At 45.3% G+C, this 24,709-nt stretch overlaps 1 protein-coding gene across 1 annotated transcript in view; it reads left to right on the forward strand.

Annotated features, from left to right (window-relative positions):
- Positions 1–24,709, forward strand: part of CNTNAP2 (contactin associated protein 2) — a 1,403,550-nt gene that overhangs the window by 1,353,378 nt on the left and 25,463 nt on the right. The window contains exon 22 of the mRNA XM_088018399.1: positions 23,160–23,399. Coding sequence (XP_087874525.1) covers positions 23,160–23,399 — 240 coding nt within the window. The remainder of the gene's footprint in view (positions 1–23,159; positions 23,400–24,709) is intronic.

Here is a 24,709-nt window from a genome sequence, read left to right on the forward strand (position 1 = left end):
CTGAACATGGGAAGAAACATTCGAGACTGTGTAACGAGAGTCAAACACAACACCTTATGTTTCCCACCATTGGTGCCCCACCTCCGTGCCCCACCTAAACACACAGGTATTTGAAGAATGTGCAACTGTCACACTTTATCACTTAAGTGACCAGGTATCTGGTTGTTTGGCTGTCAAAGTCTCACAAAGGAGATAAATTAGGCCTTTGCAGGTCAAAGTCACATTATCTAGGGCTCTGTCGTGATGATAGACTTAAATGATCCTAATGTCCTTAAACCCTACAAAACATACACCAGGATGTAGAGCTCACTCTTTGTGATGACTCAGAGGAGAAGTAACAGAAGCTCAGACACCAGCATGGAGAAAAAGCAGAAGAAAGTAGGAAACAGAACTTGAAATAAGCACGTCTGTCCGTTAACGCGGATAATGGGTCCTACGTTATCCAACCAGAATCTGTCCAGAGGAAACCAGGCAAGCTAAGGATGCATGGCATCTTAACAGTCCTGAGTTATTTGCTACAAACATTCTGGAGTTGTCATCAAATCAAACTCCACCCCCAACTTTTTCCCCCTAAATTGCTCAGTGCATGTCTGTGTCTAGATGAACTTCAGAAAAATCTCTGTGTGTGTGTGTTTGCTTCCAAAACCTGTTTGGCTGGTTATGTCTGATTTTTTTTTTCATCTAGTCGTTTTTTGTTTTTGGGGTTTTTTTAGCCCTCTACACAATGAAGTCAAGACTGTTTCTCCCCTAGCAGAGAGATCAGACAAGGAGAAAGCTCTGCTCTCAGACATGCACCTCATTGATTCAAGCATGGGTCCCATGTGGGCCCCAGCAGAGGTGCGTATGTAGCATGCTCCAGGCAACTGAGCCTGCTATAAGAAAACGAGAGTAAGCCTTCCAATACATCAAGCTGATCTTTATATTTGAAGGGAACGTATTATTAGTAAAGCATACATTTTTTTTCTCAAGACAAAATGAGATATTTTTCTGCATTATTAGTGGATATTTTTGCAGGATCCACAAAAATACATATTAGGGAATGATCCATCATTCAGTTTATTTTTTTTTTTTAATATTTTAAAAGAAAACATGAGCGGGGGGAGGGGCAGAGGGAGAGGGAGAAGCAGACTCCCTGCTGAGCAGAGAGCCAGAGGCGGGGCTCAATCCCAGGACCTTGAGATCAGGACCTGAGCCACCCACCCCCCCAGATACCCCTCCATCATTCAGTTCAATTCCACAGCTCTCCTGGGTGCCTTCCATTCTACCCTGGGTGTTTCAGAATAACTATGGCGAGCATGGTTTGTGCTCTGGACTCCTCTCCCAGGAGAGAGGCAAGGCACCAGCACAGGAAATGACTACAGCGTGGGGACAGAAGGGCACAGATTATAATCCTACAGACGATCAGAAGGACAAAGTAGCCCAGGCGCCCTGCATTCATTTGTTTGTAAGCACCCTCAAGGCAAAGATAGGGACTTTACATCTTTCATACTCCAGCCATGCCCCATAAAGCAGAAACAAATAATGAATCCTTACTAGTTGGCAAATACACTAATGTGATAAAAGATTTTTTTCATCTGATTATGACCTAAATTTGTAAATGTCAGTATAATATTTTCTAATTAGAGACTCCTAATATGACTGATAAAATCCAACAACCATAAAACCCTTTACCAAGCGTTTTTGACATTTAAGCCGCGCATCAACCCTTGGAAATAGATATCATTTTCTATCTGCATTCATCCATCCCTCTTTAACTGGTGCCTTCGGAGTAATGCCATTGTGCTAAGGGCTGGGGCTCCAACAGTGAAGAAAGATTCAGAGTCTTGCTTTCACAGAGCTGACTTTCTGGTGAGCAAAAAAAAAAACAGCAAACAAGAATAAGTAAAGACATAGATGCTTTAAATCACTGGTAAATACTACAAAGAAAACGAAACCAGTAATACGATAGAGGATGATCAAGGAGGAGATACTATCTTTAGAAAGGATTCTCTAGGGAGGACTTGAAAGAGCCAGATCAAAGGAGAGGTCTGCCCCGGCTAATAGGAATAGCAAGAGCAAAGGCCCTGAGGCCACAAAGGCTGCTGATCTCCTGAACAGAAGGAAATCAGGTGTGGCTGACCTGGTGAAATAACCAGGAGGAGAAAAGTAGAAGCTGGGGGCAGAGAGGAGGCAGCAGCCAGTCTGAAGAGAGCCTCGTGGTTTGGATTTTAGTATGAGTGTAATGGGAAGTCACTGGAGGGTTTTAAAATTTTGGCCTTTGAGTAATGGTTTGTGGAGAGAGCATAGTGGAGGCGAGGAGGCCAGATGGGAGCCCACTGCAGGAATCCAGTTGGGAAACCTGGTGGTTTGAACCAGATGGTAATCCGTGGGTATGGACAAAAACGGGCAGATGCCTGATATATTTTGCAGGGACTGCTGATAGTACCTGCTGATGGATAAGATTCAGGGAGTTTGGAAAAGAAAGGCCCAAATCCTCAATTCGCATGATGAAACAAACAGAGGCTCAACAAGGTCAAGGAACATCTCTCAAAGGCTTCGCAGTTGTACAAGGCAGGGCTGGGACTCCAACCCAGCACTCTTAATTCCAAAACAACTCTGCTCATTCTTGCAACAATATGAGAATTACTCCTTAAAAAGGGACAAATGAGTATGAAGTCCAATGAACTCCTCTTGATGGTGATGTAATGATTCTTTTGAGGCTGTATAGAATAGACAACGTGTAAGATCCATTCAACTAGTCAGTCAATTTGTGGCTTATTGCAACCAGTCATCATAGTCACTGGGATCGATACACCATCTCTGATGGTAGGTGTTTGTAACCACAAAGTGCACTTCAGTTAAATCCTTTTCAGAGGTTGTCTCATTTTCAGAACCAACATTTCCTAGTGATATCATAAATTATTAGAGGGATACCAGGCAACAGATCAAGTCTGCCTCTTACAAGGGCTCTTGATGCAGTAGCATGTCTCATGGTTTTATTAAATTGGTCTTAGTAGATAAACTGTTCTTTAATATCTCCTTATGAGCAGTAAATTCAGATCTTTATCTTCTGCTGATATGCTAAGTAATTCAGAAAGAGTTCTTTTACCTCTGAACTCTGACTGAGATGTCCCCAACTCGTTTGTACCAGATCCAAAGAGTGAGGGGGGGGAAAAAATAGAAATAGGGATCCCATTGCTTGTGGCTACATCTGGTCATTTATTCCATAAAGACTTACTGAGTTCCCAGCCCATTCCGCTCCTATTCTAGGCACTGGAAGGCAGCCCTGGAGGGGGGCATCCTTGATCTGGGGCTTTCTCCAGATCCAGAACCACACAGTTAGGGTTTAGTTCGCCTCCCCAGCATCTCCCTTAGAACAAACAAGCTCCGTTCCCTACCTTTCTCCAAAGCCACCTGCCCTATATCACAAGCCATTATATCTGTGACCTTCAGAGCAGGACTGGCCAGGTTCCCAGAGTAGATGAGGTGATTCTGAGGAATTAGAACTCAATTTTGCTGAAATGTGGTCTAGAGATAGTACTGCTAACTGAAAATGCAAACGCTAATAAAAGCTCAAGGGGAGGGAGCCCTGGGTGCTAACTCTGAGCTCGAGGTCAGCTGGGCAGGCCACCCAGCAATTGTTTGGGGACCATTTTCAAGTCCTTCAGTAACGCGTGGTTGCCCTGAGAAGGCCCACCAAACTGACCCCCCCTCAGAGAATGCTGTGGAAGGAGCAAAATGGAAGAGAGGGAGACGGTGAAGATTTTATGAAAGGTACTACAAAGATACTTTTATATAGTCATGGATTCATACTTGATTATGCAAACCTATGGATTCTGAAAGGATTTATACCCCCAGAACCTGGAAACTGAGGATGATGTGCTGCCCCATTACCTATAAAACATTCCCTTTTGTCTCTGAAGGGACCTTAAAAAGGCAGAAAAAAGCCTTCCTGTGGCAAAAACTCTCCTATAAATCAACATCACCTGATAAGATTTTGAGCCCAATGCTGTATTCTTCTATAAACTTTCTTATACAAATGGCAGAACTATTAAAGATCTCAAATAGAATTGTTCTCAAGGGTCTCCACTAGGGTGGAAGTCCTTTTAAGGACCTTCGTTTTCAGGGATGATTTTACCCCACCTGCATACATACACGTACAAGCACACAAATAGCAGGAAGCCGAAGGAAATTTGTACACTCTTCCAACTTAAATGTTCTGCATCTTGGTTAGACTATTACATATGGGTATATATTTGGCAAAATTCATCAAAACTGTACTTAAAGTAGGTGCATTTACTGCATACAAAGTATACCTCAGTAAGCTAGGTTTAAAAAGTAAAAAGCAAACCAAAAAATTCCAATTTTATATTACGTTTATATTTTTGTGTCTGTCTCCGGCTTCCGGTATTTACCGAGGATTTTAGTTTGAGTACAATCAAAATGCACAGAGCTAATTATCAAAAGCTTCCTTTACTAGGACTAAAGTTTAGCCAGGAAATTAAGGTTTAGCCCTAAATTCATGTTATTTTGAGATAAAAACAAATGCATAGCTCTGAACAACAAAGTTGTACAGCACATAACCGGCTTGTACAACCTGAAAACTCAGATAAACCCAGGAAATCAAAGCTTTCAGTGGCCGGCCTTAGCAGGTGTTGAGAAGTATTCAAGGAGTCTGTTGTATTTTTGATAAACTGAAAGATCTGGTTTTTAAGCCTGTCAAACAAATACTAGTATCCAATATTTTGAAGCAAATCTTAGTTCCAAGTATTTCTTTTCTGTCCCATTTTTCTGATTCCCTTTGATAACTGATTCATTCTTTGGTTCTCTGAACGGTTTCTGTGGAAAAATCATTGACATGGCCAAAATTGTCCAGCTCTGCTGGGATTTAGACACATTCCTAAAACGACCTGGGGGAAATTACCTGGGGCGGCCCTTAGACTGCTGGTCCAGTCCAGGACGTGCCGAGCTGAAAACGGAGACCCACCCAGACCTTTTGGGGAATGACTGCAACTGCATCCTTCCTCCACACTCAGCCCAGTCTCGCCCCGGAGCCAGCCGTGCTCGCGAGTCCAAAAACAGAGGGGCAGGCAGCCTCTGACTCTGTGGTTGGGATGGGGGGGTTATCTCTCCCTTTCCTGAGACAACTCCCTTCCCTGGGACAACGTCCCCAAGCTGCAGCCTTCACTCCTCCAAAGTCAGAGGCACAGGTTCTGAAAAAAGTCCAATTTGTTTGCTACATCCTTTCATTCCAAGTCAACCTTACGCCGCCAGAGTCACCAGCCCAGGCAGCTGGTAAGGAATTCCCATTCCCAACTCGATCCTGACACACAGTGGCGGACTCCCACCCAGGGCTGCTTCAGGCTGATGTGGACAGGTCACCCCACATTGATTTGGAGGAAGGGATGTCACAACTGACAAAACCAAACCAAACAAACCTCACAACTGATGAAAACAAGGGAAACTTGGTTTTAAATGAGATGTTTGTAAAGCAGTCAGCCCCTGTGCTCTCATTGAAAAGCAGAAGTTTAGCAGAGCTTGTTATTATCCTTAGCAATAACAGGGTTAACAATGATGATTCCTGACTTAGACAATACAAAGTGAACCCACTATATCCGTACATCGCCCCCCGCCCCACTGCTCTTTGAGGATACTCATTACTCAGCCCCTCCCAATGTTCTTTCAGTATTAAGGGATTTTTTTTTTTTTTTTTTTTTAGGTTTTACTTATTTGACAGAGAGAGGTGGCGAGAGCAGGAACACAAGCAGGGGGAGTGGGAGGGAGGGAGAAGCAGGCTTCCTGCCAAGCAGGGAGCCCAATGTGGGGCTCTATCCCAGGACCCTGGGATCATTACCTGAGCTGAAGGCAGAGGCTTAACGACTGAGCCACCCAGGCGCCCCGGCCATTAAGAGATTTAGCCAAAATTATTTCCATTGGCAGCTTTTTCTCCCTTCCATTCTAGCCTTAACAGTTTGCCAAGTTAACTTTAAGCACTTAACGCCTGTGATTTCATATAATCCCACCCAGGATTCTTCCTTTCCTGGGAAATAAGCCTGTTATCGATCTCCATTTATCAGTCTGCTCTCAGTTTTTCAGGGACTCTGAGTCTGAGAGGTAGAACAAGAAATGAGCAGAACAGCTCCCACATGTGAACACTCCCGGTAAATACTCAGCTCAAACTTTGGGAATCCCTTTGGTGTTCCCTTGTGCCATGAGTCGACATCGATTCATCTGGGGTCACGTCACTTTTCCTCCAGAGAAATTTTACATAATTTGGAAGCAAAGTGATGTACTGTACAACTAGAGAGGAATAGAAATCAGCAAAACACAGTCTGTGTCACTAGGAGAGCCACACCCGTCGTCCGAGTGAACACCCATTTTTGTAACTACGGGAACTTCGGTGTCTGGAAACCCGGAATGAAGGTCAGCAACACTGGCTCTGCCGTCTGTCGCTGAGTGATGAGTCACTTCACAGGAATAAGTCTTGGTTTCCTCACCCATAGATGAGAGATACTGATATCCACCACTATTATTTCACCTTGAAAGGATGATGATGTACATATGTGGTTATATGCGCCTGGAGAATATTGTGTCATTTGCATTTTATTAGCATTCACAACTTGAACTTCTTAAATTTTCCTATCTAAAGGAGAGCACTGATTCCCTTCACTGTGCACTTTTTTAAATCGTGCTTCACAAACGACCTTTCCACTCACTCTTATAAAATGATCCATAAAGGACGGGAAGTGAAGAGAATTGTATCATAAAAATATGTCATATGCGCTGAGAGCAACCAGGCTTTCTTCAGCCCATGGACACACAGATAGTAATGGTCACCGAGGCCTCATCATCAAAATGAATCGTCCGCCTGGAAAGCACCAGCTCCTGAGTGCCGGGTGCCTCCGGACTGAACTCCAGCTTCTCCAAGATCCAAGGGGTGAACACTCAAACCCTCCTGTGTTGATCGTCTATTACACAAGCAGTATCCTTTATTACATTAATTTACCATTTTTTTTTAATTTTCCTGACACATATCACCCTTTTTCCTATTTGACAAATTAGAGCAGGTGAAAAGCAGGGTTTTAGAAGGATGTTCATTTGTGAATGAGACCTGTCCTAGGCGACCACCCCTCGGTCAGAGCCTCCCCAGCCCTCACTTAGCGTGGCGGTGTTGGTCTCCTGTGCCTTCCCCACCATCTCACCCACCAATGCCAAGGTGAGCTGACACGCATCTCCGCTTAAGTGTTTCCCACGCTTTTCAATTTTAGATTGTGTGTTTTGCTGCAATTAAAAAACAAGTCTTCAGAGATGCTCCGGTGCTTACCAAATCGAGGAGAAACTGGTTTGAAACTTGAGGCCCTGCACAACATCCACCAGAGGGGCATTTTCAGGCTTCGTCTGGCACCCCGGCACCTCTGTGGCACTTAGAGTCCCTCGGCTGCTTGTGCGCATGCCCGCCTCTCTCTCTGCCCTCCTCCTTCCCTCTTCACACTGTACCTGGTTCAGGGATCATTTACATCCTCCCTTCCAGCAGGCTTCCCGTGGTCCTCTCTGCTCCAGTCTGCATCTCCAGTTCTCTCTTCGGAAGGTGCATCGTGGCCTTTATCTTGTTTTGCCTGGGCCCGTGTTTACTCTTGAAGGTGAGATCCCTGCAGGGGACTGTGGTTTGTCTGATTCTCTCTGCTCCCAGTGCCCGGCACAGGGCCTTTTATCAAGAAAGGATTAGTCAGTAGTCCTGATTTCAACTCAATGTTTGTATGCGTATGGATAAGTGTATGTATGTGGATCAAAATAATTGCTTTTTCGTTAGCATCCAGATGTTTGTCTGCAAAAATTTCAAAGCAAGTGTCAGACAAGCAGGAAGTTGTATGCACAGGAGGAGGACGTCTCGTTCACTCCTGATCTGTGGAGCCCAGGTTCTAGGCACTCGAGCATGTCAAGAAGACACAAGACAAGAAGACATGCGCCTTCCTTGAGAGAAGCTTCCAGTCTAGTGAGGGAGAAAAACCTGTCATCACATGAACTAACAACCCTGTTCCTCTGGACTCCTCTGAGGAGGCCAAGAGGGGTGCTCATGACTCAGCCTGGAGGTAGTTCAAGGTGGTCGGACCCCTGGGTCAGTAGAGGGCATGAGTAGACAACCAGGCGCGGAGGTGGGGTCAGAGCGTGGACAGGCTCGTTGATCATTTTGAGGAGCACGTTCTCTGCGTTAGAGGCAGCCATTGAAGGGGAATGAGAGGAGCCCATCTGAGTTTTGGAAGCATTCCTCCAACGACAAGGACCAGTATGAAATGGGGTGGGGGAGGGGACAAAATGGCAGGCAGAGAGGCTGCCGCAAGGACTCAGACACGAAGTGAGGCAGGCTTAAATGAAAATGGGAGAGGAGGGAGTATTCGACAGTTTGGAGATCGAATGCATGAGAAAGGATGGCTCTTGAGTGAGGGGGGCCGGCCCTCCTGCCCCTTCACCCCCCAGGAGCCTGAGGAGTCTCATCCACTTACCAGGGTGTCCCGGGGGGAGAGAGGCAGCACCTGTAGAAACTGCTGTTAGGCGCTCTGACCTTCTGTTTAACTTTCTGGAAATAGAACTGACCTCCCTCAGAAGTTTTGTCAGCTTCCAGATGTTCTCCTTTCAAGCACCTGATCAGGACTACGTTAGAGAACAGTTAAGATCAGAGTAACAGAAGGGTTAAGACGTGTCACTGTTCCAGGCCTGTTTCCTCTGCAAAATGAGAAGCAAGATAATCACCTATTTTTATGGAGGAGCCACAAGAATTAGAAAAGTTAACACGTGTAAATTGCTCAGCACAGGGCAGGGCCCTGCATAAAATGTGTGCTCAAGATGTCAGCGGGGACTGGACTGTTTCTGTTTCCCTTTATTGGCCATTGATGAGGAAGGAGGAGAAAAATAGGGGCTCTTCTAGAAAACCTAACACAAAGGGGCAAAGCCTCCATTCTTAAATATAAATAAGGACACTTTTCAATTCAGATGCTCATCTAATACTAAATTTGGAGAAAGTGTTTTGTCTTTGTATAGGAAGATATGGAAAGTCTGCTCTTCTATCAAGAGTGACTTGCTTGTGACATTCCCTTCTTTGTATGTGTGTCATTCACCTATGTGTCTTTGTCCAGATCTGGAAATTAAAGGTGTGGGCAGGTAAACTACTAGAGAGATGGAATACTTAAGTAACCTTCTGAAAGTTTCCTTTGAAGGAAATTTGTCCTTTCTCCTAGGAGGCTCTTCAGTAAACTCATTCACTAAGACAGGTTCAATGTAGCCAACTTCCAGCGATATTTCTTGGTGTCTCACATTATCTTTTTTGCTGTATGAATTTTAGCAGTAAGCAAGGTAAAGAGAGGAGAGTTCTTGAATCCCACTCTAAATTGTCTGCAGAGAAAATACATCTCACTGCCCTGGGATATATAGGAAATCTTCTCAGTTGTTGGTTTTAAATCTTTAAGATACTGAGGTGCAGATGTAATATCTTCAGATTCATCATTACTTGAAATGATTTGTGTTTGATCCTTAATCGAGGACTTTTCTCTAAATGTGAAAAAGATACAATAACATTTCTTACCAAAGGAAATCTCTAGAAACAGTGATGTGTGTTTTGGTAGTTTCTAGAAGAACGCTTAGGACTCCTGCGGTGCCCAGGTGGCTCAGTTGGTTGAGCGTCAGACTCTTGGTTTTAGCTCAGGTCGTGATCTCGGGGTCATGAGATCTAGTCCTGCATCCGAGTTGGGCTCAGCGCTCAGCATGGAGTCTTTGAGATTCTCTCCCTCTCCCTCCCCCTCTGCCCCTGCCCCATTTGCACTCTCTCTCTCAAATAAATAAAATCTTAAAAAAAAAAAAAAAAAAGAATCCTTCGGGCTCCTTTACAGCAGCGTGGAGTACTGTGGTTTAGCAGCCATGGGCTGGCCAGACGGGAAGGGAAGGAGACCCACTCTGACCCTGAAACATGAGGATGAGCTGAACTACGTGTAGTGAGAACAGTACAAGTAAGGACTCCTAGCTGTCTGCGCTGCCGTAAACACGTGGACGCCAGCCCTCATCCACACCAAGGTCATTGTCTCTGACTTGAATTCACCATTCTGGGCCCGCAAACTCTTTGCAAGGTGTAGAGAAAAGTTGGGAGGAGGGAGAAGGAGGAGGAGAAGGGACTCAGAGGCCACCAAGCCTTGGGGCAAAGAGAGCAGCCAGAAGGAGAGAGAGCTCCTCCACACCAGCAGGTGAGAGACACAGCCCCGCCCTTGGCCCAGAGGCCACCTCACTTGAGGTCGGTCACAAAGGGAGACACCAGCAAAGCAGGAGATACAGCAACAGGCCCATCTAGTTATTGGATCAACTTCTCTGTAAGACTTCTCAACCCAGAAGAAACAAATGCTTCGAGGATTCTGAGTCAAAGCGTTTCGGCGCTGTACACGATGGCCGTGGCGGAGTGGGAGCCCCCAACCTACAGAAGTGACCCCAGAAAAGACCAGAATGATCCCTTTCTCTGTCGCCAATTGCATGAAGAAAGCATTATTTCCATTAGTTTGTAAAGGGCTTAAAAGTGTATGAACTAAGTTCAGATGAGCAAAAAGATGCATTGTTGTTGCCATTTTCCACAGCTGGCCCCATCATGATCTGAGGCTCCCCTTCCTGTGTTCTTGGCTTGTGTTGGGCAGAGACCTAAGCTTGCACTGAAGGTTAATGAAATATCTCATATTAGAAGTGTTTCTTTGAGGCTAACTCTTCTCTCGGGGGCAGATGCTCGCTCTCTCCCCGCAGTCTCATTTCCAGGACTGCAAGGAGCCTGGGGTGACACTCGGGAGACCATCTTAGTTCCTACAGCTGCCATGATAAAATGCCACAAACCGCATGGCCTAAAAAAAGACAAAAATGTGTTCCCTCCTGGTTCTGGAGGCCAGAAGTCTGAAATCAAGGGTTCAGCAGGATTGGTTCTTTCCTAGGACTTCAGAGGGAGAATCTGTCTTTTGTCCTGGCTTCTGGTGGTTGCTGGCAGTCCTTGGTGGCCCTTGGTGGCCCTTGGTTTGTAGTAGCAGGACTTCAGTCTCTGCCTCCGTCTTCACTTGACCTTATCCCTGCATGTGTCTCTGTCTCTCCTCTTCTTGTAAGGGCACCAGTCCTTGGTTGAGGGCCACCCGAATCACCCTAATCAAATGTGACTTCATCTAAACTCCAGGACATCTGCAAAGACCCTATTTCCAAATAAGGTCACATTCACAGGTGCCAAGGTTTGGACTTCAGCATATCTTTCTTTTTGGGGGACACACTTCAACCCACAACAGGCTCCTTATAGGTCTTTGCTCTGGTGGCTAGTGTGGACTGATCACTGCATTGACGTCTGCTGAGGAGCTGAGGTCTGGGGGATGTCATGCTAGGGGTTACTAAAGGTCGTGGTCCGCCATTTCCCTCAAGTCTCAAGGTGTCCGTGCCCAGTCCCAGGCCTCTGTCAGCCGCTGTCCATCCAGCACCCAGGATGTGTCCAGGCTGTGGGGCCACAGAGCTGCCTCAGCCTCATCCAACAGACAAGAGTGGCTGTCCCACCCAGAGGATACCTTTGTGCTCATGTGCCACATCAAATACAAAGCTGCTAGCAGGAAGCTTGAAAGTCACCCAACCAGTCTACACCTGGGCAAGCAGGATCCACCCCACTCCAGCCCCGAGTTTCAGCCTTTAAGGGGAAGCCAGGATTCACATATGTGTGTTTCCTCAGGGCCTAAAGGTAGTTACTGTTCTTTCTGCCTGGAATTATTTTCCCTCGATAAGTACATGACTTCCCTTAAATTTCTTCAGAACTCGAATGTCATCTCAGCAGTGGCCTTCCCGGATTGTCTTATTCAAAATAATGTGTCCCCCTACACATAATCTGTGCCTTTCCCAGCTTTAATTTTCATAGTGAAATTGCATTTCAGAGCACTAGGTTTTCCCTGAGGAATGGAATGATGTTTTGCTTATTGCTAAACCGGCTTTTGAGCTCACCCTAGAGAAGTAGCTCTTTCATCTTTCACTTATCCAGTCATTAAGTCATGCAACAATTAATATTACTTTTCCTCATATTGTCAGAAAATAGAATATTATATGAGATCAAATTACAGTCCTTGAAAGTGGAAACCTTCTCTTTTTCAGTACTGAATTCCCACCACCTAGCATACAGTAGTTATTCAATAAATCCCTGTATGAACGAATGAATGAACGAACAAATGAAGTTTCCATGAGAAAGGTGATCTGTATAAGACTTTCATCTCAATCTTTCTATGAAATTAAGAGCACACTTTTTTTCCGTGGACTCTTGCCCTAAGACCAGACATTGAGAAAAAATTGTACAAAGAGTAGATAGCATCATAGCTAAAGGAATGTCATCTTTTGAAGAAGATGACTTTGATTGTTAGAATGGTTCACAAATTTTAAAATCCCGGAGAAGATGAAGATGATTTTCAGGAGGGAGAGAACATCAAGTGGTTTGTGACGTGGAGTTGCCCCCGCAGAAAGGCAGCCGTGTTACGGGGTAGCGTGGTTTTTACTCCACCTTTAGAAACAGAGGCAAATGACCAGAAAGAAAGGTGACTTCAGACCCTTATTCAAAAATGAAAAACCCAGGTCTACCTCATAGCTCTCTCCCTGGCTTGATAAAACTGTCCCCCGTCGAGTCCCAAGCCATCAAGAAAAGTCATCAGATACGTTCTTTAAAGGCCAACATACCCATGAGGCTCAGTAGCTACACTTCCCAGAGCCCATAGTACTTTTGGAGACCCCTGAAAATGTTTTCACTTCTTTCAAAGTTAGAAGGAAAAAATTAACTTTGAGGTAGAAGAAAATGTTTTAATATACTAATATATTCATCTTAAACCAACAAAGTCCTAAAATATCATGTTTGGCTTTTTTTTTAAGATTTATTTATATATTTTAGAGAGAGGGAGAGAGAATCTCAAGCAGACTCCACACTGAACGCAGAGCCTGACGCGGGGCTCGATCCCATGACCCTGAGGTCACAGCCTGAGCTGAAACCAAGAGTCGGACACTTAACTGACTGCACCACCCAGGTGCCCCTGGCTTTTTTTTTTTTTTAATAGAGGAAGTGGCCCTTGGAGGCAAAATGCTGAGGCCTCGTGAGAGCCATCACATGGCCTTGCTCTTGGGTCTCCTGTGTGTCAGAAAGCATTCTAGACAGATCCGCAGTCAGAAATGCTGAAATGTGTTCATGGCAAAAGAGTTAAGTCCTCAGTTTAGAAAAAAAAAAATCTTCTCTACACAGATTCATTTTCCAGGGTGCCTAGATTCCCAATAACCTATTTTGGGAGAGAAGAGAGATTAACGCAGTTGCCCCATAAAATATTTTAAGCCCTCCTCGTCTCTGAATCAAAGGCCGAAGCATGAGAGCAAGAGAACATGACTACCGGTGCTCAGAAAATACATTTTCTTCAAGGTGCTGCCGCCACTCTAATTCGCACCTTCTGAGAGGAGACAGAAGTGTTTGACACATACAGGCATCTAGAAGAGGAGAGAGAATGATAGGCCTGGCGAATGTGCCCAGCTGGGAAAATAAGCATTCAACTAACTCAGTCAGAGCTGGAAAGGAAAGCCCCCAAGCAAACATTGTGGAGAGCGTCCCTTGTCCTTTGTGGAAACGAAAATCAACTGACCTGTAAACCCCACCTGAGTCATAGAAGTCACTTGATGTAGGCAAATTAGAGACAGATTCGTTTGACTCTAACTTACCTTCTGTATTCTGAAGAGTGCAGACCAGTGCCATCAGGAGTAATTAGCAGTTCACAAGAGGGAAGATCTTCAGTGACAGCGACCCGTGTGAGACTGGGGTAGGAAATTTAGTTTCAAGAGTAGTGGTCGGCTGCAGTACCCCCTCGTTTATCGCTGCCTCGTGCAGAATGTCCTGAACTGAGCACCTCTCTGGTCTTATTCTGACCACTAGAGGAGACGGTCTCAGAAACCACCTTCTGGATTAGCATCTAGACTGCATCCTTTCTTTGACTCAACCACATCTCACTCTTAACTCCTAAGTCACTTGTAATTAAAATACCCTAATCCTGTGGGGGCTGGGGTGCGACAGGGGAGGAAGGAGGTACGTGCTGCCATTGGGCATATCCCGTCCAACTTGATAGTGGAGGTGATGGGGAGGGGCAGGGTGTTATTTCCAACTATGGTAATGGGGTATTTGTGTCTGCTGTACTTTTCTAGTTAGATCCAGGCTATCATTTCAGCCTCTCAGAGCCCCTTCGGCTCATGACCCTGTGATCTCACGTATGACCACCCTTTCCGCTAAATGCTATATGACCCATTGGTCAATGTGCCATTGATATCCTTATCTAAATTAATAAATGTCAGCTTAGAATCATACCGTGAAAATTCTCTGAAGCCAGTTTCTACCCATTGATCAAATTCCACCCACAGTTCATCTTGTTATAAGTCTACCTTTAGAATACTCTTACTTTCAGGGCGCCTGGCTGGCTCGGTCGTTAAGCATCTGTCTTCAGCTCAGGTCATGACCCCGGGGTCCTGGGATCGAGCCCGGCATCTGGCTCCCTGCTCTGTGGGAAGCCCGCTTCCCCCTCTCCCATGCCCCCTGCTTATGTTCCCTCTCTCGCTATGTCTCTCTCTGTCAAATAAATAAAATCTTTAAAAAAAAAAATACTCTTACTTTCATGAGCCCACACATAACTGTCTTGACCATGAAAATGTCATGGGAGACCCAAAAAAATGCTTTGCTGAAAGGTAGGTAGCCTTTGTCAGAATTCCCCCAACCTAGTAGACCATTACTCCAATCTGGAAATAAAGGCATTGGTTTCAGAGGTACAACAGAGAAGAAGGTGTTGAGGGGAGAAGCACACTTCTGTGTCCACAGGCCTCCCGATCCACATCTCGACTCCATTCCAGGGCATGTACAGTTGAAACATTCGGACTCCTGTGAGGATCCACCCCAGTTTCTGGTTGAGCCTCCACGCATCCATTAGGCTTTGTCTTCTTCGTCTTTCCTTTTTTTTTTTTTTTTTAAGATTTTATTTATTTATTTATTTCAGAGAGGGAGAGAGAAGTGCACAAGCAGAGGAAGGGGCAGAAGGGGAAGGAGAGGGAGAGAGAGAATCTCCTAAGCAGACTCTCTGCTGGGCCAAGCCCGGAGCAGTGCTCGATCCCAGGACCCCCAAGGTCATAACCTGAGCGGAAACCAAGAGTTGGATGCTCAACGGACTGAGCCACCCAGGCGCCCCAGGTTTTGCCTTCTGAAAGTCAGCTCATGTGTCAGAGTCCCAAGATTTGAATTCTTTCTTACGTTAGTTATGTACTGGAGAGCCACTGGAGGGGGCCCCCCCAGTACACTTTCCGGTAACAGCTTTCTTCTCCTCTTCCTGTGTGTGTGTGACAGGTCGAATTGCCCTGGGAAAACCATTGCCTTCAACCCCTACCTCCATGTCCATTTTCCAGTGCTTTAATGGTCAGGCTTTCATGCAATCGTAGCCCTCAAAGGATTTTTTTTTTCTCTTAGGTAAGACAGCTTTAGACGCCCCTGGGGTAGAAATTACAATACAAGCGAGAACAAAGGAATATTTTACTGAATCATTCTATTTGACCTAATCTGGAAATACAAAAATTTGTTAACACGTTTTTCCTAGCCTATACTTCTGTTGTTTGTGACACAGATGAAGTCAGCACCCTCCCCTCCTCCCATTGCCCCAAATCCCCCTGCTTCCCAGGGAGTTAGCTTCACATGACCCTGGGCTAGTCTTGGCTGGAATACTCTTCAATGGTTTAGAGAGACATTAAGGAAAACTTAAAAGCTAGACTCAGTCTCCTTATGGTGTTGGCTAGAGTGTAATAGGGCTTTCCAAAACCTAAAAAAAAAAAAAAAAAAAAGTTTCAGCAGAAGCAGAGCACACACAGAAGAAATTATTTTTCAGTTTGGTAATTTTGTACATAGGATTCTATTTCTGCTGCTAACAAGTTAAAATGCAAAAGCGGAAGTGGGATAAAACCCAGTGAGTAAGAGGCAGGTCTGTTCGTTTCCAACTCGTGGGAAACGCATTAGTGTTCTGTTCTCCAATAGCAAATAGCTAGGACACGTAGCTGATATTTACTAAGACTGTGAGAGGTAACACCAGACCTGCCTTTCTAAAGTCAACCACGGCACCCAACTCTGTGGTTTGACTGACAGGTACATCCAGTTTTCTGAAAGGTCTTGTTACTTTCAGCAAAGCCTGTTATTCTTAGCCCTGAAAAGTCATGCTGTGCAGCAGGGCACCCCAAGCTGCAGGAAGGGGGCACCAGGCTTTCTATCTCATGTCTGACAACTTGAAACATTCAGGAGAAAGTGGAAAATTTATATTTCAGATGTGTGTGTTCTGCATGATGCCAAATGTTGGGGTTTTGGAAACAGCTCAGGAATTCTGTCTTCCCTTTGTATTGTAATCACACTGGGTTATATTACTCAGTAAGTTTGTAGTTCTCAGATTAGATTTTAAAATAGGGAATGACAATTCCAACCTTTATATACATTCCCCAAAGTTCAGGGACTGTAATAAGTTTATACAAATAAAAAAGTAATACTTCATCATTTTGCAAAATAGTGTAGGCTAGCATCTTCACGTTAAGACATTTCCTTTTATTATTATTTCTGGGGGAAAAAATCCAATCTTGTTTTATTAATCCTTAGAAAAAGATTTGCAATGTAGGAGGAGAAGATTCTGCTTCTCCCAGCAGATTGCCTCTTTGTAACTGAGTTAGCATTTGTCACAGGTCAAGAGCTATTTAAATTACACCTGCATATTTTAGTCCCACCTTCCTCTGAAAGAGAGAGAAGCATATAATAAATACAATGAAATTTCATGAGTGTCTTTCTCTCAAGGATTAATAAAATATCATATTACATAATTCTATACATCAGTTATGTACATGGATTTAATTCTAGCTATGCACCTTTTGAAAGGCAGCTGGTCAGGAAGACGTCATGATCAAAACACTTAGCCTGTGAGAGCAGAGAACTGATGCTGAAGCTGGATGCCTACATTTCAGGGCCTAATGTTAATCATGCAGTCGTGTTAAAATGGTGGAATGGGGTTTGTGTGTGTTTACGTTGCTTTTTTAGCTGAATGCGCTTGGCTTTTTTGTTGCCTTTCTCCCCCCGTCTTTTTTGAGTTTCTTTTGCTTATGGTTATTTCCCATTTATCTATTCCATTGACCCACTCAGGCTCCTGTCCATACAACTCTAACCAAATGGGAAAATTGTACCCAGTGTAATTAACCTTCCTCCAGATGTTCTGCCAGCCAAGACCCAGATGCTCAGCCCTAACCTTGAGAGTCGCAATTTAGGGTGGCTGCCAGCCCAGCCACACCCTAGTCATGTTTCCCAGTGTGTACCATTTGGACTACTCCCCAGTCTCATTTCAGTCTGATAGTCCAAGAATTATTTAAAACTTCACGCAGGCAGTGATCTCAAACCCACTTCCTGTTTATTCCATTAGGTCCCATATAATCACTACTTCACTCTTGAGGCTGGTGGAGGGTTTCTCTAGTAATGGCTCTTCAACATTAAATAGACGGCTGTCGAGGTAAGAGCCAGACAGCTATATTTTCAAAGAGGAGTGCATTTTCAGTGAGATGGATTTCCAGGTGATCGTCCTTCTAGAAATAAATACATATATAAAGTCTGTTCGTGTATAAAGACCTTTATATGTAAATATTTATAAAATATATATGTAAATATAAAATGTACATAAAAATATAAAGCTGTATTGGATCTAGATTTGCTACTTTCCCTTCCTCTCTCAAAGCCACATTCCACACCCATCGACGCTGATAAACTTTGGCCCACCGTGAACTTGCCTCTGCCTCAATCACTGGTGTCGGTTCCCATCCCACACAACCCAAGTGCGGATGACAGACTGTCTAACGTATAGGCGCGGTTCTAGTCATGCATGCAGGCCCTGGCTGATTCCTTTGTGCAAGAAGCTATTTTAGACATTTGGAGGAATACAAAGATAAGTAACATTCAGTCCTGCTCTCGAGGAAACTGTAAATCGAGTGGAGGCACAAATTCAGGTTTCTGGCCCATCTGGACAGGGAAACAGCACACCTGGGCCAGGTAGGTAGAGCCTGGAGCAGAATCCTGGAGGAGGCCCTTTGGAGCTCTCTTTTTGAAGGACTGGGGACCTCTGATGTTCTGAAGTGTGGACACTCACAGGAACTAAGCATGAACAGAGGAAGAGAATAGAATTCCATTTGGGTGGAACAGAGGTGTTTAAAGCCAAAATTAAGGAGTGCAGAGGAGCACCAAGTTTCTCCACAGCCATATTCCCCAAAGAACAGTAGTGGGAGAGCCAACGGCACCATTTTTTGCCTTTTCTGTTTACATTTTTTCCCATTTCCAGGGAAATGGGAGAGAGAGAGAGAGAGAGAGAGAGAGAGAGAGAGAGAGAGCACAAGCAGAGGGAGCAGGAGAGGGAGAAGCAGGCTCCCCACTGATCAGGGAGCCTGACACGGGGCTCCATCCCAAGACCCTGGATCATGACCTGAGCCAAAGGCAGATGCTTAACCGACCGCGCCACCCAGGCGCCCCCTACTTAACATTGTTCTTGAAATGGACTCGTCATTTTCCCGTAAATAAATTTGTGTCCGAAGGAGAGCATGTTATAAGGAAGTCTTGCAATATAACCGTAAAACGAAATACCAGTATCACTTGTTGTAGCAATACAGGATTGGTAGAAACACATGGCATGGGCATATTGGGAAATTCAGTACCTGGAGTGTTCAGGTCTGAGGTCGGCTGTTAAGAAGCAAAACTGGCAAGTGTTGGAGTGATGAGCAAGATAGTCCAGTCCCAAACTGAGCCAACCTGACACCTTCTTTGAGAAGGAGAAGAAAATAACTTCCTCTCCCTGTGATCACATGATATTTAGTGTCCAGTCCGAGAATGACCTAAGGCCACCCCCAGTGCCACCAGTAGGAATATCCGCCCAGGACCAGAGGGAGGGAATGGACGGGACAGCTACCCCTCCATGATGGGGCCAGGTGCACCTGAGTCTCTGCAGGGCACAGGTGAGCTTGGGGCCTGGAACCCGGCTCTGCCATCTCCGTCCATCCCACAGATTCTTTAAAAGCCCATCCCAGCCCCTCACACGGTGACAGGCACACAAGAGAACTTTGTCAAAAGTTTTAAATTGGGTCCCACTGACATTCTAAGATCTTTTGGCTCTCCTTCATAGAAAGTAAAGAATTGACTTTACAGGGATATTTCATTTCACACACGCTCCTCGCAAAAAAATGTGGATGGGAATTTCTAAGACATATAAAACAAAACAAAAAAATCAGCTGATGGATAGGTCCCATGGGGGGGCACCAGAAGAATATCCGGATGAGTTTAAATAGTCTCTAAGGTAAAGGAGAAATCTCTGTTGAGGTGTCAGCATCTGGATTCCAGCCACTGAAGTGGTGCTCACGCGTGTGCACAGGACCTTGCATGGATCTGCGGTCGGGGAGGGCGGGGGGCGGGTGGCTTGTGCAGGTGCCCCGTCTCTCCCTTCTCACAGCACTCCTGCTGGGCACTTGGTATTCAGCAGCTGAAAAGCAGGAACCAGAAAGCTTGCTAATGCATTGCAAATGTAATCGCTGCCTCCTTCTTAAAAGTATCATCGTGCGCATTTCTTTGTAAGATTTCACATGGAATTGTGTCATATTTTAAGTGGGCTATTTGCTATAACCCACATCATTATGAAGGTAAGGTATTAAAATACCCAGGACAGCTTGAGAATGTAATTTCAGAAGTGATTGTACTGCATTTCTAAAATTAGCATTCTTCAGAGCAGGTCTCCCCCACATGCACCTTGGCCAAGACGTCTCCATGCAAAAAGTAGTTTCTTACAGTAAATTGTGCTGTAGTATTTGATTTCAGTGTGAAAGCCGTTCAATTAATTTTACAGATTAACATAATTTACCTGTAATGAGCTCAAACACACTAAAGGGATAGCTTTACTACCATGCCTTAGGTGTTCTGAAGAAGGACAGATTTGTATTCCAGGCAAGCATCGACAGAACTTGCTGGTGCTTTAACTGAGACTGGCAAAGCTGTGACGTCGGTTCATGGCATTTTTTAAAACTTTATTACTGGCTAAGTCACTAATGAAACATGGTCTTAAAGCAGTCTCTAGGGGCGCCTGGGTGGCTCAGATGGTTAAGCGTCTGCCTTTGGCTCAGGTCATGATCCCAGGGTCCTGGGATCGAGCTCAGCAGGGAGTCTGCTTCTCCTTCTCCCTCTGCCTCTCTCCATGCTTGTGCTCTCACTGCTTCTCTCTCTCTCTCTCTCTCTCTCAAATGAATACATAAAATCTTAAAAAAAAAAAGCAGTCTCTAATAGCCATTAAAAAAATTCTTTTGAACCTCACTATGACGTTTCTATAGAGTCCCTGACTAGAAATGCCAAAATCCAAGTGAATATAAAAACAGTACAGTCTGTTTTTTGAGAGAGGGATAATAATGCTCCCTTTTCCATAGGGTTATTCTGGGTATTGAATGTCTAATTTGTATAAAGCATCTAGTTTTAAAGGTTCAGTAAATGTTAACTCTTATCATTGTACAGCGTTTGTTCAGTTGTAGTCCTTGGTTGTTCACAAGCTTGGTTCCCCAGCTAGGCTGTGAGCTACTTGGGATAAATTTCTGTATTTATGTCCTTCCCGCTACTGCTACCAGGCAGTGAATACATGCCATGAATTGAATTGATTGAATTGAATTGAATTAAACTGAATTGAAGTCCCACCAGATGGCAGTAGCTCCCAGCCCCAAAATTCTTCCTTCGTGAGCCCTGCTCCAAGGCTAGACAGGCTAAAAAGAATTCTCCATTTACGGACAAGAAGCAGCAGAAGGAGTGAGCTTGTTCCCGGTGTCCTGCCACGAAGCAGCAGCTTGTTCTGGTGCCTTGACCACAGATGTGAGCCAGATAGGAATTTGGGAAGGCAGGGAGCTGAGGTCTCCCTTCCCACCCTGGTAACAAAGAATCACCCTGAGTCTCCTTGGATGGAACCCTCAGCATGTTTCAGAGGAAGGCAGGTCGCCGGAAGGAGGGGATAGAAACCAAATATATGAACTCTCTTCAAGGAAGACAAGTTGGTGAACCCAGAACAAGGAATTCTGATGTGAGACCAGGAGACAAAGATTGAATCATTGACTCTGTGTTCATTCCTTCAATGAAAATCAATGAATTCATTCATTCAAGAATCCTGCAATTATTGAGGAGAAGGCGGACGAGGAAGAAGAGAACAGCCAGGGAGGGGTCAGTGGACCAGAGGCTCTTCCTGGTCATCAAGGGGACATCATGACTGTGGGATTTTTTTGTTCAGTCACAGGTGCATTCTGCCTCCCCATCCTAACTGGAACATGCTCTAGCTCAATCACAGACTGAAATTTACTGCAGGAGAAAACTATGAAGAATCGTTAAGTAAAATTTCTTTATGTACTTGGCTGAGTAAGGCCCCGTTAGAATCCCCAGCATTACCATTCCTTGCTGCCCATCTCTTCTATTCATCAAAACTCCCACTGGGCTAGTACAGGTCAGTCACTGAACTGCTTCTTTAAGAGGATGAGTAATCAACACATCCACTTCTGCCCCCAAGGCCTAAAAGATCCCTTCTCTACTGATTTATTCTTTCCTTAATGAGGAGTAAAATTTTACAAGACTACTTCACCTGAGTTCATTCCTCAATAAGAAACATCACCTGCTCGGATTTCAACTTTTTAAAGAAGTAGGTAGCCTTCTGTTTCCCAAAGTCTGTGTTTTTCACAGTTCAGGTGGAAGGGGAAATATCTCACATCCTTGTCCTTGGTTTGTTTGTTTGTTTTTTAAGACTTTATTTATTTATTTGAGAGAAGAGAGTAGGCGAGAGAGAGAGAGAGAGAGAGAGAGAGAGCACAAGCCGGGGGGGGGGGCGGCGGGAGGCAGATCTAGAGGAAGCAGGCTCCCCGCTGAGCGGGGAGCCCGATTCGGGGTTCAATCCCAGGACCCTGGGATCCTGACCTGAGCTGAAGGCAGACGCTTAACCGACTGAGTCACCCAGGTGCCCCCTTGTCCTTGGTTTTAAAAGACAGTCATCACAGTCATCATAATCTCCCATCCAGAACACAAGTTGCCTTGCTCTTCTCTGAAGGGCCATTTGCCCACCACCTGGGTTGATAGTGCTGCAGAATCAGTGCCTATGCCCGTGGCTCTCAAGCCTTAGCAGGCCACAGGGTCATCTGGAGGGCTTGTGGAAGCCCAGATTGCCAGCACCCCACCCCCACCCCCGGCATTCCTAACAAGTTCCCAGGTGGTGCTGATGCTGCTGGTCCGGAACCGCACTTGTGAGAACCACCCATAAGAAAGATCTAGGACTCCTTCGACGTTCGTTTCTGCTACATAGATTGTAAAACTCAGGACAGAGGTCAAAAAGGCACTGGCTTTACTGAGCTAACTGGTAAGACAATGTGTGGTTATATTAATTGAAACAGTACATTAGAAATACCTCTACTCAGATTCCCCTCTAATTTGAATGTTAGTTTAGGAAGATGTCGAACTCACAGACTGGGGTGGGGGGTGAGGTAGGGATTCTTAAGTGCGCAGGTATATTTGTGATTGAGTTGCGAAAGTTTCCTGACTTCTAAAACATCCATCAGATCCTAGCTGGGATTCTATAAACCTCAATTCCACGGGGAATGGATGCTGGAGAAAGAAAATGTGCTGTTATAGGCTATGGGAACTCTCTTCTTTTTTTTTAAATAAAGAATTCTGAAGAAGAATGTTAAGAATGAGGTACAAAACGGAACCATAGTTTACCAGGAGGGGGCCATGTTCAATATGTGTAAGAGGAAAAAGAGAAGGAGAAAGATCAGTCAGAAGCCAGTGAATGTGGTCGGTGTCAACAATACCACAGGTATTGGGAAGGCCTGTGTGCATTTTATTTTAGCCAATAGAGTCATATTCTCCTCACCCTACATGTTCGCTAGTAACACAGAGGTTCGTTTGCAGCAAAGTCTCCAGCCCTCAGCCTTATCGAGTCATTTAGTATTTCATCTAAAAGAATATAACATCTTAAACTGAAACCTAGAGTAAGATTTGGACACAGGCGTTCAAAGACGAGGCTATGTTACAGCTGCAATGCAGTGAGTGGGAGAAGACTTTTATTTTCTCTTTCTTTATCTTTTAGAAACCGGGAAGATTGACCAAGAGATTCACAAATACAACACCCCGGGATTCACTGGGTGCCTCTCTAGAGTCCAGTTCAACCAGATTGCACCTCTCAAGGCGGCCTTGAGGCAGACGAACGCCTCAGCTCACGTGCACGTCCAGGGCGAGCTGGTGGAGTCCAACTGCGGGGCGTCCCCGCTGACCCTCTCCCCCATGTCGTCCGCCACCGACCCCTGGCACCTAGATCACTTGGATTCAGGTAAGGCGGCATTGGCCAGGTGTCTTTGTTTCTTCAAACCTCAGTTTCATCGTCTGTAAGATGGGGTTAGGAACAGGGCCAGTAAGGCTGGTAAGGCTGTTGGAGGGCTAAGGGCTCAAGGGAACGTGGGAGCCCAGGAGTGCTTAGCCACATACCAAGTGCTCAAAAGCTACAACCGCCAGCCCGGCTCAGAGCCAGAAGTACATAAGGCGAAGGTAAAGAACATGGAAACTGTTGACTCTAACTCATTTAAGCAAAATTAGGAGATGCCTAAACCGATGTCTACGACGTGACTTTGGGACCGATCTGGTTCGCTGTTGCCTCTAGGACTCTCACTGTGGCCCCACAGTCCAAGGTCTACTATCAGGGAAAGATTTTTTTTTTAAAGATTTAATTATTTATTTGAGAGGGGTGAAGGGGAGCAGAGGGAGAGGAAAAGAGAGTCCTAAGCCAACTCTGCACTGAGCACGGTATCCTACGTGCGGCTCGATCTTAGAACCCTGAGACCAGGATCTGAGCTGAAACCAAGATTCCAACACTTAACCGACTGAGCCACCCAGGCGCCCCAGGAAAGATTTACCTATAGCAACGAAGAGATCCATCTCCCGACCCCGTACGTATGTGAATAATCCCAAAGGCTTCCAGATTTTTTTTAAGAGGTGCATTTAAGCTTACAGGACTCTGGGGATTTAGTCCCACTCCTGCAGGTGATAAGACATGTAACTGGAAAGCATAAGCCTACAATGAAAGGTTATGGCTCTTGGCTGCAAAATTAATTGGGAGCAAATTCAGCATGCCCATGAAGTCGAGTGGCGGAGAGCCATAGGTCTTACTCTTTGCTCTACCCAGCCTGACCTTGGGCCACCTCTCCAGGCCTCTGCGTTGTCACCTCCAAGGTGAAGAGTGGGCTGTGATCTCTACGTGACCTCCAATTCTAACAGTCCGTGCATCTCCAGAGCAACATGTAAACACGGGAAGGGGACGGTGGAGGCAATGCAGCTCCATTACTCTCCCTGTCTCATTAGCAGATTAAAAAACATGGGCGTGTTTCCTGATCTTGTTCCTTGGCTTCCTTGTGAATAAAACGGAGATAAGGTGACTGGGGCACCTGGGTGGCTCAGTCGGTTAAGCGGCTGCCTTCAGTGCAGGTCATGATCCCAGGCTCGTGGGATCGAGCCCCGCATCAGGCTCCCTGCTCAGCAGGGAATCTACTTCTTTCTCTCCCTCTGCTGCTCCCCCTGCTCATGCATGCTCTCTCTCTCTCTCTGAAATAAATAAAATCTTTTTTTTTTAATGGCGATAAGAAGACC

This window comes from Eumetopias jubatus, unplaced genomic scaffold, assembly GCF_037043125.1.
Source record: "Eumetopias jubatus isolate StellerSeaLion01/CBP00866 unplaced genomic scaffold, mEumJub1_p1.0 scaffold_14, whole genome shotgun sequence".
In the NCBI taxonomy this organism is placed as follows: Eukaryota; Metazoa; Chordata; class Mammalia; order Carnivora; family Otariidae; genus Eumetopias; species Eumetopias jubatus.